General features: G+C 53.8%; 9 protein-coding genes across 9 annotated transcripts; 4 read left to right on the top strand and 5 right to left on the bottom strand.

Moving 5' to 3' along the window:
• Window positions 1–187: 187 nt before the first annotated feature.
• On the bottom strand, window positions 188–3,934 carry BAUCODRAFT_64163 (uncharacterized protein; the record flags this gene model as incomplete). The annotated part of the gene is made up of 3 exons (XM_007674468.1): window positions 188–1,806; window positions 1,843–2,497; window positions 2,534–3,934. 3 exons carry the CDS (start codon window positions 3,932–3,934, stop codon window positions 188–190), a joined length of 3,675 nt encoding a protein of 1,224 aa, XP_007672658.1.
• A 634-nt stretch (window positions 3,935–4,568) lies between these two features.
• BAUCODRAFT_30629 (uncharacterized protein) lies at window positions 4,569–5,766 on the bottom strand. The gene has a single exon (XM_007674467.1). It carries the CDS (start codon window positions 5,315–5,317, stop codon window positions 5,006–5,008), a length of 312 nt encoding a protein of 103 aa, XP_007672657.1. The 5' UTR covers window positions 5,318–5,766; the 3' UTR covers window positions 4,569–5,005.
• Window positions 5,767–5,905: 139 nt separating this feature from the next.
• On the top strand, window positions 5,906–6,705 carry BAUCODRAFT_21807 (uncharacterized protein; the record flags this gene model as incomplete). The annotated part of the gene is made up of 2 exons (XM_007674466.1): window positions 5,906–6,109; window positions 6,130–6,705. 2 exons carry the CDS (start codon window positions 5,906–5,908, stop codon window positions 6,703–6,705), a joined length of 780 nt encoding a protein of 259 aa, XP_007672656.1.
• Window positions 6,706–6,956: 251 nt separating this feature from the next.
• BAUCODRAFT_30626 (uncharacterized protein) lies at window positions 6,957–8,255 on the top strand. The gene is made up of 2 exons (XM_007674465.1): window positions 6,957–7,313; window positions 7,362–8,255. Exons 1-2 carry the CDS (start codon window positions 6,970–6,972, stop codon window positions 7,930–7,932), a joined length of 915 nt encoding a protein of 304 aa, XP_007672655.1. The 5' UTR covers window positions 6,957–6,969; the 3' UTR covers window positions 7,933–8,255.
• Window positions 8,256–9,216: 961 nt separating this feature from the next.
• On the bottom strand, window positions 9,217–10,429 carry BAUCODRAFT_366419 (uncharacterized protein). The gene has a single exon (XM_007674464.1). The coding sequence runs from the start codon at window positions 10,005–10,007 to the stop codon at window positions 9,519–9,521; it is 489 nt and encodes a 162-aa protein (XP_007672654.1). The 5' UTR covers window positions 10,008–10,429; the 3' UTR covers window positions 9,217–9,518.
• A 520-nt stretch (window positions 10,430–10,949) lies between these two features.
• BAUCODRAFT_119708 (uncharacterized protein) lies at window positions 10,950–11,352 on the bottom strand (the record flags this gene model as incomplete). Its single annotated transcript, XM_007674463.1, has 4 exons — window positions 10,950–11,048; window positions 11,100–11,170; window positions 11,221–11,258; window positions 11,312–11,352. 4 exons carry the CDS (start codon window positions 11,350–11,352, stop codon window positions 10,950–10,952), a joined length of 249 nt encoding a protein of 82 aa, XP_007672653.1.
• A 108-nt stretch (window positions 11,353–11,460) lies between these two features.
• Window positions 11,461–14,094, top strand: BAUCODRAFT_366269 (uncharacterized protein). Its single transcript, XM_007674462.1, has one exon. It carries the CDS (start codon window positions 11,586–11,588, stop codon window positions 13,908–13,910), a length of 2,325 nt encoding a protein of 774 aa, XP_007672652.1. The 5' UTR covers window positions 11,461–11,585; the 3' UTR covers window positions 13,911–14,094.
• Window positions 14,095–14,488: 394 nt separating this feature from the next.
• Window positions 14,489–15,832, top strand: BAUCODRAFT_63809 (uncharacterized protein; the record flags this gene model as incomplete). The annotated part of the gene is made up of 4 exons (XM_007674461.1): window positions 14,489–14,668; window positions 14,727–14,781; window positions 14,854–14,965; window positions 15,031–15,832. The coding sequence occupies 4 exons, from the start codon at window positions 14,489–14,491 to the stop codon at window positions 15,830–15,832; spliced, it is 1,149 nt and encodes a 382-aa protein (XP_007672651.1).
• Window positions 15,833–15,858: 26 nt separating this feature from the next.
• BAUCODRAFT_145459 (uncharacterized protein) lies at window positions 15,859–16,788 on the bottom strand (the record flags this gene model as incomplete). The annotated part of the gene is made up of 3 exons (XM_007674460.1): window positions 15,859–16,161; window positions 16,218–16,499; window positions 16,552–16,788. 3 exons carry the CDS (start codon window positions 16,786–16,788, stop codon window positions 15,859–15,861), a joined length of 822 nt encoding a protein of 273 aa, XP_007672650.1.
• Window positions 16,789–17,017: the final 229 nt, after the last annotated feature.

Raw genomic sequence — 17,017 nt, 5'->3', positions numbered from 1 at the left:
GAAGGACGACAACTCGGACTATCCGCTCTCATGCACTCATGCGCAGGGTGTGGTGTTCCCTAGACCCATCTCACAAAAGCCATTCACTACTGATCGGCGCAGAGGTGGCGAAGGCACTGCGCTACTCCACCACTCTAGAAGTGAACCACAGGGTCAGACAGTGTGCTTGCAAGCTCAATGCAGCGTTCTACTTTTGCGCCAGAAGCTTTTTGAGATCGGCAAACTTGACGGGCTTGGGCAGGAACACGTCGACGCCCGCGGTCTGTGCTCTTCTTTGCGCTTCGTCGGTTGCCAGGCCCGTCAGCGCAATTATCCCTGAACCCTCTAGCCTGTTTTCCTTCTCGAAAGCCCGTATCTGTCGCGTAGCTTCGAGTCCATCCATGACCGGCATGGACAAATCCATCAAGACATAATCGAATCTTCGTGGGGGCCGACTGTTGGTCTGCGAACCAGGCAGGCATGACTCCTTGTAACGGTCCACTGCCTCCTGTCCGTTCTCGGCTTCCTGGTATGCGAAGCTGTGTTTCTTCATGAACATAGTGAGAAGCTGAATATTGATTCGGTTGTCGTCGACGACTAGCACGTTAAGGCTTTGTTTGACTTCAGAGTCGCCAATCTGCGGTCCCTCGTTCAAGGATGGCGTACCGGGATGTAACGGTGGTGGTGATGGAAACGTCACGGCTGCGGACAGTGGTGCGTCTGGAGCAGACGCCGGAGACTTCCGCTGCGCATCGTCTTCGTGCGAAAGAAGTCGCGAGTTCAGCGGCCCCATATGTGCTAGCTGCTCGTCCATATCTGCGTCGGCGCTCCCACACTTTTCCTGCGATTGATCCTGATGCGTGGAGTCGGCGCCATTCGTTTCCGGCTGGCGGCCATCATTCTCGTTGGATCTCAGTTCTTCTACCCTTCTCAATAGCAAGCGAAGGACCTTCGCCAGCTTCCTTGGTCCACATGGCTGCGCCACAACTTCAACGATACTGCCCAGCTCCTCCAAGGCTTTACTTTGGTGCTTGTTGACTTCAATGGCAGTATCTGCGTTCATGCAGATGATGATGATGGGGATCTCGTTACCTTTACTTGAGCGCAACCTGCCAGCCTTCTGATGTTCCAGAAGTTGTTCGACCGGAGGTGGTTCGCTGTACAAGTAGAGGTCTGCATCACCAGCATGCATTGTGTCAGCCTCGCTGACCTTCATACGCAGCCATACACTGCACACCTCAGCGATCGATTGCTCCAAGCGTACGAAAGGCTGGGTCACGTCCTTCTTCGGACCGTCGCCCGTGCATGGGTCCAGCATGACCAGCCGCATACCTGCCGTTTGGCGTATAAGATCAGACATCGAGTCGTCCTTGGGCAGCCCGACGCGAGAAGCCGGTTCGGAAGCCGTAAGGCTGAGATGTACTTGGATCTCGGTTCCGACATCCTGGTCGCTTTTCACGTCGATCGAGCCTCCCAGAGAATCTGTAATTTGTTTAACGATGCTGAGGCCGAGGCCAGTGCCAGGCTGGAAGCTGTCTTCCTGACTGAAGGGTACGAACAGCTTGTTGCGCTGAAATTCTTCCGACATGCCCTTGCCTGAGTCAACGACCCTGATAAGTGCCTCTACTTTGGAACTTCCAGGGATGTCCTTCGCTCGCAGTGAGACGGCTACGAAGCCGGACGAAGTATATTTCATCCCGTTGCCCATTAAGTTCATGATAATTCTTCTCAATGCGCCGGGTTGCGCCCGCACAATCCATGATTGTCTGGGACTTATGTCAAGCAGAACGGAGACTGGACCCTTCTCATCGGCTTCCGGGGTATCATCTTGGCTCCCGTTACGACCAGAGCCGCCGTTGATACTCGCAATGCCAATGGCTGTGCCAGAGCCAATGCTGGCCGTCATCCCTGAGCCTTGGAGATTTTTGAAAGCGTGGCCAGCAGTCACGGCCTCTACGACCTCCTCGACCAGCACAGCTAGGTCGACCTCTGCAGTCATATTGATGCTTTCGAGCGACGAGTCGGACGTCAGATTGACGAGCTTGTTCTGCCGAGCGTTTCGCCGCATCTGTGTCCGACCTAGCTTGTTGATTTTGCTGTAGTCGAGAACGTGATTAAGGGTGTCGAGCAGAGTCTTTCCGCATGTCGCAATGCTCGTGATCAAGCCCGCCTGGAAGGAGTCAGTAGCGGTATCCGCCAGAAACTCTGCAGCGCCTAGAATACCATGCAGCGGTGACCGCAACTCATGGCTCATTGAAGCGATAAACGTCGTTTTAGCGGCTTCATTCCTCGAAACATTCAGCCGCGCCACTTCGCTCATGATACTGTTCCCGAACGCTCTCAGGTAGGTCAAGTCACTGCCCAAGTCCATCATCCTGCCAGTTTCTGACGTCCAAAGAAAGCAACCCGCCAGAAGTCGCTCCTCGGCAAAGTCGTAGAGTGGGAGAAATGCAACGCTTTGAGCACCAGGGATCTTTTTCAGGAGTTCCTTATGGTCCATTCTAGTCTTTTTACGGCGCTTTGCATGCGCAGACGCTGCTTCCTCGCGCTTGACGTTAATGCGACCACGACTCACGTCCTGTTCACTTGTGCTACCTTCCTCATCCGACGAGATGCCTGAGCCTGTTTCCGTAAAGTAGAAGACACGTCCACGTGGATGGAGTTGAAAATACTTTTCCAACGTTCGTAGGGTGAGAGCGCTGCCTTGTTCAATGTCTGCTTTGGCTCTCTGATTTGCCAAGGAATACGCTAGTATTCTGCAAGGACGCCCTTGTGGGCTACCATCCGAATCCGAAGTATTGGGATCCGGGCTTGACTCGTTGCCAGGCGACGGAGATGGCGGACCGGAGAGACTAGTGGCACTTGCGAAGGGCTCAAGGGATGAGCTGCCAGCGGAGGCGCCGAAGATGGCAACTCCATCTGCTATTGTCGACTCGCGCAAGATCTCAGCAGCTCGTGCGTACATGTTCGCCATGTTGTCAATTCTGGCTGAGCGAGTTCGTGGCGAGGCCGCTGGTCGCCTACGTTTTGAGCGCGGGCTTCTGGACCCACTCGCAGAATCAAGGCGCTTGTTGCGCGATGCATTATCGACACTCCGTGCCTCCTGTGCAGAATGACGATCCGATGCAGGCGTGGCGGATTGGGGACCCTCTTCCTGGCTTTCGCGACTATCAAATCCGCTATGCAATGACGAGCAACCTTCAAGAAATGATGCCATGCCATGGACCATACGTTCACCCCTAAAGCGATCGACGCGATCTCTCGCCCACTCTAAATGCTCCATAACAGCCTGGGCCGTCTCGTGCATGAAACGCAACTCGTCCGCTGAAAGACCGTTCCTTGGTGACTCGTCGGATGCAGCGTATACCCCGATAACGACGCCAGAACGTGACACAATGGGAACCCCTGCGAAAAACCGCACTCCGGGCTCCGATGTCACATTAGGGCGGTCCCGAAATCTGTCGTCCTCTCGGCAGTCATTGACAACCATTCCAGACGTCGTCAGCGTCGGCTGTCCAGGCTCATCACTTGTAGTGTAAGTCGAGTTCATGCACCACTCGCAGATGCCGTCCTTCTTCGCCAGTATGGTACTACCAAGCCACAGGTCGTCGATGTCACGCACGCTCGTTGAATACGTCGCCTCGGCCAGTATATACTGGCTCTCATTGTCTAACAAGCTTACCATGCCCCGCTTCACATCTAAACGGATGGCTGCCAGCTGCGCGAAAGCTGTTAGTGCCTTGTCGCGCGAAGCACGGGGCTTGTTGCCGGCATTAACATGGTCAAGCTTAGCCGCTGGAGTGGTGATATGGTTGGCAAGGCTCTGCGAGCTGCCGTGGGCGGACAGCCATGGTTGATAGTAGCGATGCACCTCACGATCCTGTAGACTGGCGCTTCGATATTTTGCAGAGTCCGACACAGAGTTCCCTAAGGGCAACTCGACGGAGGCAGCCATTGTTGCCAGTGCGCCCGAGCTTTCGGGTCGGTGATGGCACTCGGCACCTTGCGGTCGCGAGGGTGATGGGAATGCGATCAATGGTAGACAAGGTAGGATGGTCGTCTTTGTCGCTCAAGAGCCAATGCACGGAGATAGGTCCCTTCCAAACACTAACATATGTAGTAATGATACCGCAGCGAGAGGCGATATAACCTACGCCACCGACTCCATGCAAGATGATTGTTCTTAGTGGAGGGTATACTTTGATTAAGCACGGTGCAAAGATGCCCTCTGCCTGGTCTAGACCACGGGCTTGCCCGCATTCGCAAAGAGCCGAGAGTCTGCCGACTCGCAGATGCCGTCTAACCATAACTTCAACGACCTTTGATGAACATTGAACAAACAGTCCATTAAAGCACGCAAAGCCACCATATGCAAGCCTCTCAGCTGCAAAGACGCGCTGCGCGGTCTGCTCCGAAGCTGTATCGAAAGCCGTCGATTTGCCAGACCACGACTACGTTTGTTTCCTCTTGAGACGATGAAGTTCTGGTACTCGACATAGGGAGGCTTACCCACGGCAATCGATTCCACAAGGTTGTCAAGTTGATCTAGCGTTACAAACTGTTCGACTTGCGCATCTAGGTGACTTGCGAAGTGATGGATGAGTTGCGAAGTGAACTAGTGACGACGATGTAGTGCGTTGAAAGGAGTGTCCCACGTCCTAGACTAAACTACTACTCGAAGCTGAGGTGAATGGCGCGCATGAGTACTCCCCCCCTCCCCCAAACACGATGCAATGGCGAGGTCGGGCGCGCTGGAAGGGGTTCTTCTTGACCCCCAGCAGGGTGACGTGTCCATACCAATCTGTGACGACCACCAGGGTGCGAGGCGCGGCATTGATGATGTACAGTCTATACAAGCTCACTCCAGTACTCTATCGCTGGATCTATGGCATGAATAGTCATAGAAAGTCTTTAGATCGAGTGCATCACTCCACCCGCCGAAGATACCTCGCGATGCATGGTATACGGTTCAAGGTCGCGCTCATCGCTTGGAAACATAAACGAGCTGCACGTGCATTGCTGTACTCTAAAAGCCGCTGTAGGAGATGCTCAGGCCCACGAAATCTCCAAGATTGTTGCAGCCCCGGTACTCCGTGGACGCTCCTGTCGTTGCACCAGTGCAATTCGCACCAGCGTAGATGATCAATTCGCCTTCCGTCGGTAGGGCGTAGATCTCGAGTGCCTTGAACGCGACTTTGCTGGTGGCGCAGGTGCCGTTGCCAATGCTCAAGCCGCCGACTTCGGTCGAACATGCAGAGTCGGCGTAGATGGCTATATCCATGGCGCTAACGCTAAGGGCGAGGCTGGCAAAGAACATAGCGACGGTCTTGAATTGCATCTTGGCTGTGTCAAAGTTGTTGTACTTGATGGAGTTGATGGAGTTGATGGAGTTGATGGAGTTGAGGGAGTTGATGGAGTTGATGGAGTTGATGGAGTTGTTGGAATTAGTTCCAGACGCGGTAGTGATGGCGGTGGAGAATATAGAGTGTTCTGTTGTGTTTGCCTGATTTGTTGTGGGACGACTGTCTTCGATTGACGGTCAACTAGCCGTCCTTATATGCACTCGCGACGATACAGTTGCCATCGTCCGGGAGCAACGCTGTCATTGTGATTCCGAGAATCCTTACGGACGTGATGGACACGGCTTGCGATCTTCAGCGACTCAGCTCTACTACCACTCTCCACGACATGCACACTTGGATCCTACGATACAACCGTCAGTGCGGAGGCTTTGCAGTGTCACTTGACGTCCATCAATATGCTGCAGTAACCTGTGGTGCTATTCAGGGTGCCGCGAGTGGTACTACGCTGTAACAAGCTCAAGCGGCACGATCCTTTGCTTCGTTTAAAAAAAGCGCCCTGATCGACGCAATCCCGCATCCTTCCCGCGAGGCGCAGATACGAAGTAGCAGATCTGCAGGAACACATGCACTCTTCGTGCGGAGTTGCTGCAGCTGGTACACTCCGCCGCGAGATCTACGGTCGCGATGTAACTTCGATGTTACCACTGAGCAGTGGATGGGATTTGCCGCAGCATTACGAGACTCCCTCTCGTGTCCATCAACTCTATGCTACCAAGGTTCTAAATGAATCCTACAATCGTCTTAGTGCGAGGAACGCCGATGGCAAGGTATATATGCCACGGCGCAGACGTACATTTGGCAAAATATCAAGCCTCCATCAACCAACAAGCTTCTTAGAACACCAAACAAGTCAAATCAACGCTTTCACTACAACAACTCGTTCACCTCAACCAACTTCAACCCAACATCTTCAGCCAACATGCACGCCTTCACCATCTCAGCATTCGGCCTCTTCGCTGCCATTGCCGCTGCCCAACAGTACACCCAAGTCATCACGAACAACTGCGCCGACCCTGTATACCTCACATACACCGACGGGTCCGGAAACGTGGGTTCGACACAAGAACTCGACAATGGCCAGACTTTCAGTGGAACATACAGTGGCAGCGGGAACAGCTTCGGCGTGACCACCACCAGCGACTACTGGAGTAGTGACAAGTTCGTCCTTGGCGCCACAGCAGCCGGCGACAGTAACCTTTACTGGTCGGTCAGCGAGACTGGCGACAACGCTCCCCAGAGCTTCAGCGTTGTTCCCAACAACCAGAACGATGCGACGAGCTGCATCGAGGTCGATGGTTATGACGGTGGTGCCACGCACGTCTGTGGAACGAACGATGAGACCTTAACCCTGACTTTCTGCTAAGCGTAGCAATTTGAATGAGTTATGAGGATTGAGGCATGTTTAGAAGCATGGCAGGGCGCATATAATAGCATAATCGGAATGCATAGCATGGATTGTAATGGCGCCCTGTGTATATACAAAAGCTCACTCTAGGTTGAACTTTAACGTCTCCAAGTACTTTCGAACGTTTGTGTTACCCCGAGGGGCCGAAAGCATCTCCACAAGCGCCACAAGCAGGCTCGATCAGTCCAATCTTCCGCGTTGCTTGACGATGCTGGCATCACCATGCTGTTGGCACATTCTCGTGCTACTTGCCGCAATGGCGTTGCTCGACTATGGTTGAAAGTCAACTCTAGTAGTCGTTATGCGACTTCCCTTTCCTCATCCATCAAGTTGAGCAGCGTTCCTGCACCCCATACCGGCAGCATTGCAGTTCTGTCCCTCAATCGCCCGAAGGCTCGCAACGCGCTCTCTAGGCAACTTCTGTCTGAGCTCGGAGGTGTCGTAGAGGGTCTTCATGCGGAGGCCGGGAAAGGCAGTACTCGTGCGCTCATACTGGCGAGTGAAAGCGACGACGCCTTCTGTGCTGGCGCAGATCTGAAGGAGCGCTTGACATTCACCCATGAAGAGTATGATATTGTACGATAGTTGCCCTGAGGATTACTGACACTATGAAGTACGCAAGCTTTCCTTAAGGCCTTACGAGGTACCTTTACGCGCCTTTCCACTCTCCCCATCCCCACCATCTCGGCCGTCAGCAGCTCGGCCTTTGGCGGCGGCTTGGAGATCGCACTATGTACCAACTTCCGTGTCATGGCATCCACTGCGACTGTCGGCTTGCCTGAGACACGGCTCGCCATCATTCCTGGCGCAGGAGGTACCTTCCGGCTTCCCGCTTTAATCGGTCCAGCTCGCGCGAGAGACCTGATATTGACTGGCAGGCGGGTCATGGGTCCTGAGGCATACTTCCTGGGGCTTTGCGATAGGCTGGTGGAAGTGACAGACGAGCAGAGAGTAGCGCCTGGGGTCGCTCGAGGTCTGGTGCTGGAGCAGGCCGTGGAGATGGCGAATACGATCTGTGAGGGGGGCCCGGTGGCGATCAGAGCTGCCATGAAAGCATTGAGCGGCTGGCAAGAAGGCGAGAGGAGTGAGAATGCTGCCTATGATATCGTGATGCCAACCAAGGATCGGACAGAGGCACTGAAGGCTTTCGGCGAGAAGAGGAAGCCCATGTTTGAAGGACGCTAGAGATCAATGATGGGACCTGGACATCAATTCCTTTCTTATCCCGCACCTCACATTGACGATGTGAATTTGGTGTTCCTCGTTTGTTTGTTGACGTGCGCTCCTTCCGAATTCGCCAACAAAATCTTAGCAGCACGCCACCAATATCCTTCACGTTTAGTTAATCAAAGGGCAAATTCAAAGCACAGTAACCAAGCAGCAGCGAGTTCGCATAACATGAATCAATACGACTGACTAAACTTAAGCTGACATCATGACTCCCAACAGTCAAGTCGACAGCAAAGTCTCCACGCCACGCAAGCGTGCCGGTAGTGCCAGCGAGCAACCAAGCAGCAAGAAGCGGCAGTTAATTAGCAAAAAGCCCTTCCAACTCCCCCTTACTCCAGCCAAGGAAGTCCAGAGTCAGAGTCAAACACCTACTTCCACCGCGGCTCGCGCAAGACGCAATGCTTTCAACTTCTACCCAGTTTCTGCCGCTCAGTCCGCAAGCGATCGCTCAAAGGGCACGGACAAGGTCGTAAAGGCTCATACCCCGTCGTCATACGACGAGGTCGTAAGAAAGGCCGTGGAAGCGCCGGAACAGCTTCCCGACCACATCAACCTGGCTGGATTCGAGGCCAGAATGCGTGAGCTGCAGGACGACAAGGAACAAATCGCGTGGGCCAATCACTTGATGCAAGGCGTTAACGCTGTCGCCCATCATGCCCTCCACGAGCGTAAGGTCGAACCCTTCATCGTGAAGCATGCCATAAAGCAGGTGTTCGGCGAGCTTGTGAAGGAGTTGATGGAGACGGATCCGGAAGGTATGACAGCGGCAATTCGTAGACAGAATGACTATGACGAGAGGAGGGCGGCTGCCAAGGAGAAGGCAAGGTATGAAGAGGCTCAGCGGCGTGTGGAGGAGTGTGAGTCTGCAGTCTGTTGCATAACGGTTGACAGATTGTTAAGCTAACGTTATGCAGGGGTTGATGAGCAAGCCAGCCATGCTGCTGGACGCGATTAAAGGTGATTCAACATTGCCAGAAGCTGCCAAACCTTACTAGGAGTCGCACGCCAGGTGCAGCTTGGGCGGTTCGGAGGATATTCAGGTTCACAATACGCGGCAATGCAGCAAATGGCCAAGCAGGAAGCTTTCATCAACGGGGTGCACATTCTCAAGCGGATCTACGACGACAATGTCGAAATAGCTGTCTTCCCACGTAGCCATGGAGTTCTGTTCCCGGAGTGATTGTAAGTCTCGAGCAGTGACATGCGATGAGAAGTGTGCATGTGAATGACTACCGCTACCTGCGCCAGTTTCAGATCTCACCGTCAACCATCGTCCACTGTAGTTTCTTCAACCCACCGTAATACGCGGCAGCGGTTGCGGCAGACATGCTTCGCCAGGCATATCGAGCCCACCTGAACGCGCAAAGCGACAAGACATCATTTGCCACTCATGAGGATACGAGAGCCGTGTGCAAGGAGCTGGCGTTCGTTTTTTAAAGGCGCAACAGACATTGGATACCTTTCTTGTATGTCGCTGTCGATGTATGCTCGGCGCCTTGACTCGGGAATGCCAGCGACTTCACAACGGTGAACCCGTCGCCCTAACGAAGTGAGATAAATGAGAGATCTTTCTCTTCGAGCCAGCCTTGAAATTGGTGGTTGGCCGGTCCACTGTGGATTTGGAATGTCGTGCCTTCGATGTATGCCGTTATGGTTTCGACATAGAGGATTTTGCTGACGAACGCGACGCCAGGAAGGCTGACCTCAGTGCGTGGACGCCCGTAGACACCGCGAAGGAAGACTGCGGTCTCGACTTGTTCATTGCATAAGTTGTGGATTTCTCGACGAAGCTCGGCGGGAAGGTCCATGAACCCTGAATGGCGGATGAACCCTGAGAAAGCGGTCCCATTCCTCCTTTGCGCGGCCTGCGGTAGTGTACCTGCCATTGTCGGACAGCATGACCTGCGCCCGAGGCTTAAAAAGTGCCCACAGTCCATTGTACGGTGTAGACGTACCTTTTCACCTACGAGCTTCGCGAGATCTTCTGAGATCCACTTGCTGTCGCCACATCGGATAAGCTGCGAAACCATCCTCAGCTTGTACGCTTAGGCGAGCTGTAGCCTGGATTTATACCTTCTCGCCTGCAGCTTGACGTGCCACCAGAGCCCAGCTGTAGGGTTTGTGAGCTGGCGGTGCGAAGGTTTCGTCCTCTGGCGTACGCGACGTGGCTGAAGATGGATCGAAGTAGCGCGAGCGGATCCAAAGGAGGCTACTATAGCTGCTGTTGTCCTCTTAGGGTCTTCGAGTTCCAGCGGATGTCGCTGTGTGGGGGGCAGAAAGCGCAGCTTCCAGAGAGTGCGAGGTGCAGGTTCTGGCGTCACCCCACGACACATTCACCAGAGCCCGGCCACCTCAATCGGCTACGTCTGTAAGTGACATCTCAAGTCGTCGGGAAGTGCTCACTGGCGGCCTCGGCGGGCTAGCGAGTATTCACTCTGCATACGACGAACCGTGAACGTCGCCCATGGAGCGGCAGCGTCAAGCCTGCTTGATTCGCAAAAGCCACGGCAGGCAAATCGGCAGCTCATAGAAGAAAATGCAAAAAGTATATATATACCAGGTTTGCAGTGTGTGCGAAATGTCAGTACGGTGGAGAGGAGGAAAACATTACGCCACCGCACAGAAGGCGGAAGGTAAAAGATCTGCCCACAGCTTATATTGTTCGTGAGATGCTTCAACTCTTAAGAGAAACAACGCGGCCAAGGGGTGGAGAGTAAGAGATGGCTTGTTGCTTGCTGCGCTTCCTGGTTGCATACGACAGATTCAACCGGAGTCTGTGGGACCGGTAAGGAGGCGACCTTACGCCATCGCGTGGAACATTGGATTACAGGTCGGCAAGTGAAGCCAAGCGAAGTGCTGAGTGAATGGTTCGACATGCTCCTAGAACTCCGTCGCTATGCAGGGTATACACTGGTAGGCACCGCATACCACAGAAACGGGCGAGCTGATCACGATTTCAGGTTGAAGACTGGTCATCGACCGCTGGGTCTCAGATACTCGGCATCGTTTTCTTTGTTGTCTGCACGGGCCTCTTCGAGCATCTGGTCGATACCACGTTCTTTGAGCGCTTTCTACGCGGCGTTAGTGTGCTTTGTCGCGCTTGCAACTCTTCACAAACCTACGCTCAAGCAAGTCTTGTATTGTTTGAACAGTGGCTCGCACTCATCTGTGGTAGCGCTACCACGCAAGTACTCTCACTACGGTCAGTGACAGCTCGTGCCAATCGCGTAAGGTATGCAGTACTTTCGCTATACCACTTCAAGAAGCAAGTATCGTAGCGTCTGACGTGTGCCATTAGCTGGTAATGCAAGAAAGGCCAGCCTAAGCGACTTACTCCTTCACATCGTTGCATTCTGGCGCTAGAGATGCCGACATGCTGTCCTGCAACAATGGGACGGAGAAACTACACGCAGATGTTTGTATGCAAGACACCAGACCGGCATAAGCCGAAGGACGCCACAGCTGGTCAAAGCTCAATATTTTGAGATCGAGTTTGAGGTCTTCGCATTCGCTTGACACATTTCCATCCAAACACAGACTTTGCGCGGCTTCTCTGCTGGCGCGAAGAGCCTTCCTGTGTGACTCTGAAAAGGCTAAGACAATGCAAGATGGACACCGAGGCCATCACTTCCGCCCTCTTGTCCACAACCCGTAGTGCCTCCGCTCTCGCAAGTGAAGATCTCGCCTTCCACCGCTCACTATCCAACTCCCTCGCTTCTGCGCTCGATCGCCAGAATGCGCGTCTTCTGGCTCTTTCGGACCGCCTTCTCGGCGTTGCGGCTCCGAATCCGTCGGCTGTACGTTCCCGTCTGAGCGACATCGACGCTGCAGAAGGCAATTGGCGGGCGGTGGTTGACGTCGTCGATAGCTTGCTGGAGCGCGCCGATACCGCCCTTGATGAGTTTACGGGCGCTGTGAAGCGGCTGAGTCCTGGAGCGGTGGAGCAGATGCAAAAGGTGGGGAAGAGGCAGGATGAACGAACCAAGTTAGATTGGAGGAAGAGTGACATCGAGAAGCCTCAACTGCTGTTTGAGAATGTGCCGACCAACAACGAGACGGGGCCGTTTTTGCCATTGCTGCAAAGCAAGCCGCATGCCATGCGTCCCAAGGAAGAGTCTGCACCTGGATTGCATCCATACCAGAGCGAGATCTTGGACTACCGTTGGCCTGCTGAGCTCTACACCACCGCCGAGCCGTCAATGTACACTCCTTTCGAAGAATCGACCGCAACCTTCGTCGATACTGAAGATGCCATGTACGAAATGCTAGAGGAGCTAAAGCAGGCGAAGGAGATTGCCGTCGATCTCGAACATCACGATCTTCGTTCATATGTCGGCATTGTCTGCTTGATGCAAATCAGCACACGCAACAAGGATTGGATAGTAGACACGCTCAAGCCATGGCGGCGGAAGCTGTCATGCTTGAACGAGGTCTTTGCCAATCCGAGCATTCTCAAGGTGCTTCACGGAGCTTACATGGATGTCATCTGGCTGCAGCGTGACTTAGGGCTGTATCTCGTCGGCCTGTTCGACACGCACTACGCTTGCAGAGCCCTTGGCTATGCTGGCGCAAGCCTGGCCTTTCTGCTCAAGAAATTTGCCAACGTGGATGCGCAAAAGCAGTATCAGACGGCTGATTGGCGGATACGACCGCTACCACAGGAGTTGCTCGATTACGCTCGTAGCGACACGCACTATCTTCTCTACATCTTCGATAACATGCGCAACGAGCTGGTGCAACGATCCACCTTCGGCAAAATGGATCACGAGGGCGACAAGCTTTGGGACGTACTCCAGAAAAGCTCAGAGACGGCTCTGCAACGCTATGAGCACCCTGTCTATGACTTTGACCTTGGACAAGGCACCGTGGGCTGGTACAAATTGTTAGCTCGCACTTCAGCAACCCTCAGCAAAGAACAGTTCAGCGTCTTCCGCGCAGTTCACAGATGGCGGGATAACGTAGCGAGGGAGCAGGATGACAGCGCCCACTATATCATGTCTAACCATCACATCTTCAGCATTGCCAAGTCCATGCCTACCACGAAAGCGGAGCTGCTAGGCATAGCATCGACGCAGAACGTTCGCTTGCGAGCCGACGAGCTGTTAGCTGTTATCACACAAGCGAAGGATGATGGTAGGGACGGACCAGAGTTGATGGACGTACTCAATAAAGTGGAGCCACAGGTTGCACGTAAACCATTAACGAAGGAGGCCATATCTCACTCCGTAGCTGCATTTGTACCACGGAGCTCGGCTGCAACCGTTAACGGCGAGTCAAGTCTGCCTCTCCGCAGCATGACATCTGGGTTCTGGGGTTCTACGCTCAGCGGTAACAGCGATCAGAAGCGTGCTTATTCAGCCGCGCAAAGTGTGGCGCTCACGGTACCTTTGCCACCACTCACCGCAGAAATCTTCGCGGATCCCGCAGACATCGTCTCTCAAAGAGCTACGCAGCCTCCCGAGGAACCCTTGTCTGCTGCAGACGGCGTTGTGGACACGACCACGGATATGGCGGAAGACGATGTCTTCGTGCTGAAGCAGCTTGGAAAGAAGCGCAAGCGTCCCACAATCGATGGCATGGACGGGCTGGCCGCCCAAAGCGACGAAGTGGCTATACCAGAAGATGAAGCAACTGAGCGAGCACGAGAGAAAGCGGAGCGGAAGAAGGCGCGGAAGGAGATGAAGAGGGCGCAAAAGGGAGCAATGTTCAATGAAAGCGATCCTCACTCGCAAGAGGACGGCGTAGTGGATGACGAACCCTTTGACTATGCGGCTGCACCGAGCTTGCTCAATCCTACTCCGTCCAAGGAAGCCCGAGAAGCGCGAGCAGGGCGGAAGGAGATTAATCCCTATGCGAAGTCACTTGATACGCCGAAGGGGCTGTCACGGACTCAGAGGGAGAAGGCAGGCCGGAGCATGACCTATAGATCATAGATCATAGATCATGACATGCAATGACCGCTGCCCGAGACACGACGTCTTCGAGAACGTTTATGATTAGCCATTGAAATGCTGACGCTAGCGGAATGTCATTCTCCCGTCCCTCTTGCGCTTCCCAAAAGCGTCAAAGTCCGTGCGCGTGCTGTGTTCGCGTTCATCGAGAGTCCCGTGCGCCGTTCAGTCGTGAGAGCATGGTAGTCGACAACACCTCGGGCTGCTACTTGTGTCGCCCGATTTGCCTTACAACACTATGGCCACATAAGAATCTGCACCTGTATTGTGTAGCCAATTCTTTATACTCCTACTTTTCTACTTACATCCCCTTCGGTCTTGTCATCTATCTTCAAGCGTCGCACACGTACCCTTTCCCATACAACCCGCGCTCTTGCCAAGGCTCAGGAGCTGTCGACATGACCTATGTCGAGAACATGCAACAGTATGCTTTGTCCTACGTTGACCGTGGCTCAGCCGTCATACCCTCTCTTCGATCCATCTCTGCTTTCGCGCTCTCAGCCCTGGACAGCTCTCAGCGACTGCTTGGAATAGACAGTTCGCAAACCACAAACCCTACGATGAACGCCATTGGAAGCTCTGCTGTATGCGTCGATGCCCAGCTGTCATGCCACAACACCTCCGCGGTGGAGAATCTTTGCTGCTTCAATTACCCGGGTGGTACCCTTCTCCAGACGCAGTTCTGGGATACGCATCCTGTCACGGGTCCAGTAGATTCTTGGACCATTCATGGTCTATGGGTATCTCCAACCTGGTCTTGCTTGTTCTATCAGCGGTGTGAAGCTAAAATCGTACTAGCCTGACAACTGCGATGGCACGTACGATGCAAACTGCGACGATGAGCGCGCCTACCGTATGCACATCCTTGCCTATGTGCCCTTCCTCTCTACTTCAATGACACTGACCTTCATCTCCACACTTTCAGGCAATATTACTCAGATTTTGAAGCATTCTGGCGCTTACGATCTGCTCAACGACATGCAGACTTTGTGGGTGAGCGATAGCGGCAGCTCTGAAACGTTCTGGGAGCACGAATGGTGCGTATCGTAATATTGCCTATGTCTCTCCAGACTTCGCTCATGATTGTTCTTGTTGTTCATAGGGGCAAACATGGCACTTGCATCTCAACGCTTCAACCCAGCTGCTACACGGACTACCAACCTACGCAAGAGGTGACGGACTTCTTCAACCGCACCGTTACCCTTTTTAAATCGTTGCCGAGCTATGAGTGGCTTGAGAGTGCAGGTATTGTGCCAAGCATTACTGCCACCTATACTCGTCAGCAGATTCAGTCCGCTTTAGGTGCAAACAGAGGCGATCGTTCTGTATACCTTGGCTGCCGGCATGGCGCGCTTAATGAGATCTGGTATTTCTTCAACGTACAAGGCTCAATACAGACCGGTTCGTTTAAGCCCTCAGACCTGGTTGGCACGGGCTCTACCTGCCCCAGCAGCGGCATCAAGTACCTTCCCAAGGGTGCGGCCGGCCCGTCTCCAACCAGCACCACCACGACTACTGGTCCTTCACCGACTTCCACCGGTCCTGTATTGAGTGGAAGAGGCTTCCTCGACGTCATAACCTCCGGCAATAAACGCGGGTGCATTATCTCCCGCGGGAGATGGTATACCAGTGGTAGCTGCGCAGGCTTCACCGCTTCTCCGTTGAGCGGCGGCTTCACACTAAAGAGCAGCAAAGGCTACTGTGGTGTAGCGGATGGTGCGCTCACATGTGGGGCTCGGATTAGAAATGCGCCCTTGTTCAACGCCACCAAGGACGGCACGCTTCTATACAACGGAGCGCAGACGTTTTATGCTGACGGCGTGCCACGTGGAAGAAAGCAAGGCATGGTGTACACTGACGCTGAGCACGACACGAGCCTGACGATCCGGTGGCAGAAGCGGTAGTCGTACGGGCAAGATGACTCGAAGCCTCAAATCTTCCACATGCGGAACCAGTCCATCACTACAGGTGTCGCATCGAAGTATGTCGGTCCGTGGCGCTGGTCGTCATTGTTCAACGGCCGCGTGGTAGGCCACCCGTGGCCGAAGCCACCAATACGATAGTGAATGAGCACTTCCCGGCTTGTTGCTTCTTGATCGCTGCTAAGCCAGGCGTATCTTGTAACCTTGCCACCATACAACTCCGTGCTGTTTGGTCTTGGATCGCAGTTGTTGCGCCTTGCCCAGATCTCGAAGAAGTCGGGCAAGCTGAACGTCACACCATCAGGCGTCGACTTGCCATCATAGTGGATCACTGGTCCGCATCTCCGTGGAACTCTAAGATTGGCACCGGGATGTGGTCCGGATTAGGGTGGCTAAATAGCGGCTCCTTCAGCGCCGAGTCTGTATATAATGCTCCAGATGCAATGGCAAAAGCTGCGATGCGCCCGCTCAAAGCATGATCGCCAGCAAGCAGATCCGCGAGACCGCCGCCGTTGGAGAAGCCGGTCACATAGACTCGGTGCTTGTCAATAGCATAGTCGCGTCCCAATTGATCTATTAAGATACCGATGAAACCAATATCGTTGATATCTTCTTGGGACGGAGCCTCTGGGTCGCCGAGCCACTGCAGCTGGTAACAGTCAATCATCAGCCTTTGTGTTGAAGGCAAGAACAGAGAGTACCTTTATACCCTCGGGATATACAACAATTGCTTCGTCCTGGACTTCTGGCTTCGACAGCTGTGTATGTTCCTCAAACTCCGCTGCGGGTTGAGCTTTTCCGTGTAACGCTACGATAAGCGGGCTCGGTTCGGTGCCGCCGTAATGCGTAGGAAGATGCAGAAGGGCATATCTGGGACCTGGGTTCAGACGAGCGTGCTCGACTCTGTAGACCTTGGAGCCCCAACGTGAAGGCTGCATCGTAGAGCAGGCACCAATTACACCCAACAATGGATTCGTAGGAAGTGCTGATCACGGTACTGTATATCACACCTACCTCTCTCGTACTTTGAGATCCGGACGCTGCTGCCACTCATATGCAGGGCCTCAGGTACACTCGCGAGACGTCATCGCTAAGCGCGTCTGCCGCAAAGACCGTGTGCATTATCCAGCCACAGTACATGTATCATGAATAAGGATGTCGCTACCG

This window comes from Baudoinia panamericana (genome assembly GCF_000338955.1).
Source record: "Baudoinia panamericana UAMH 10762 unplaced genomic scaffold BAUCOscaffold_2, whole genome shotgun sequence".
In the NCBI taxonomy this organism is placed as follows: Eukaryota; Fungi; Ascomycota; class Dothideomycetes; order Mycosphaerellales; family Teratosphaeriaceae; genus Baudoinia; species Baudoinia panamericana.
This window is presented reverse-complemented; position numbering and strand designations above follow the sequence as displayed.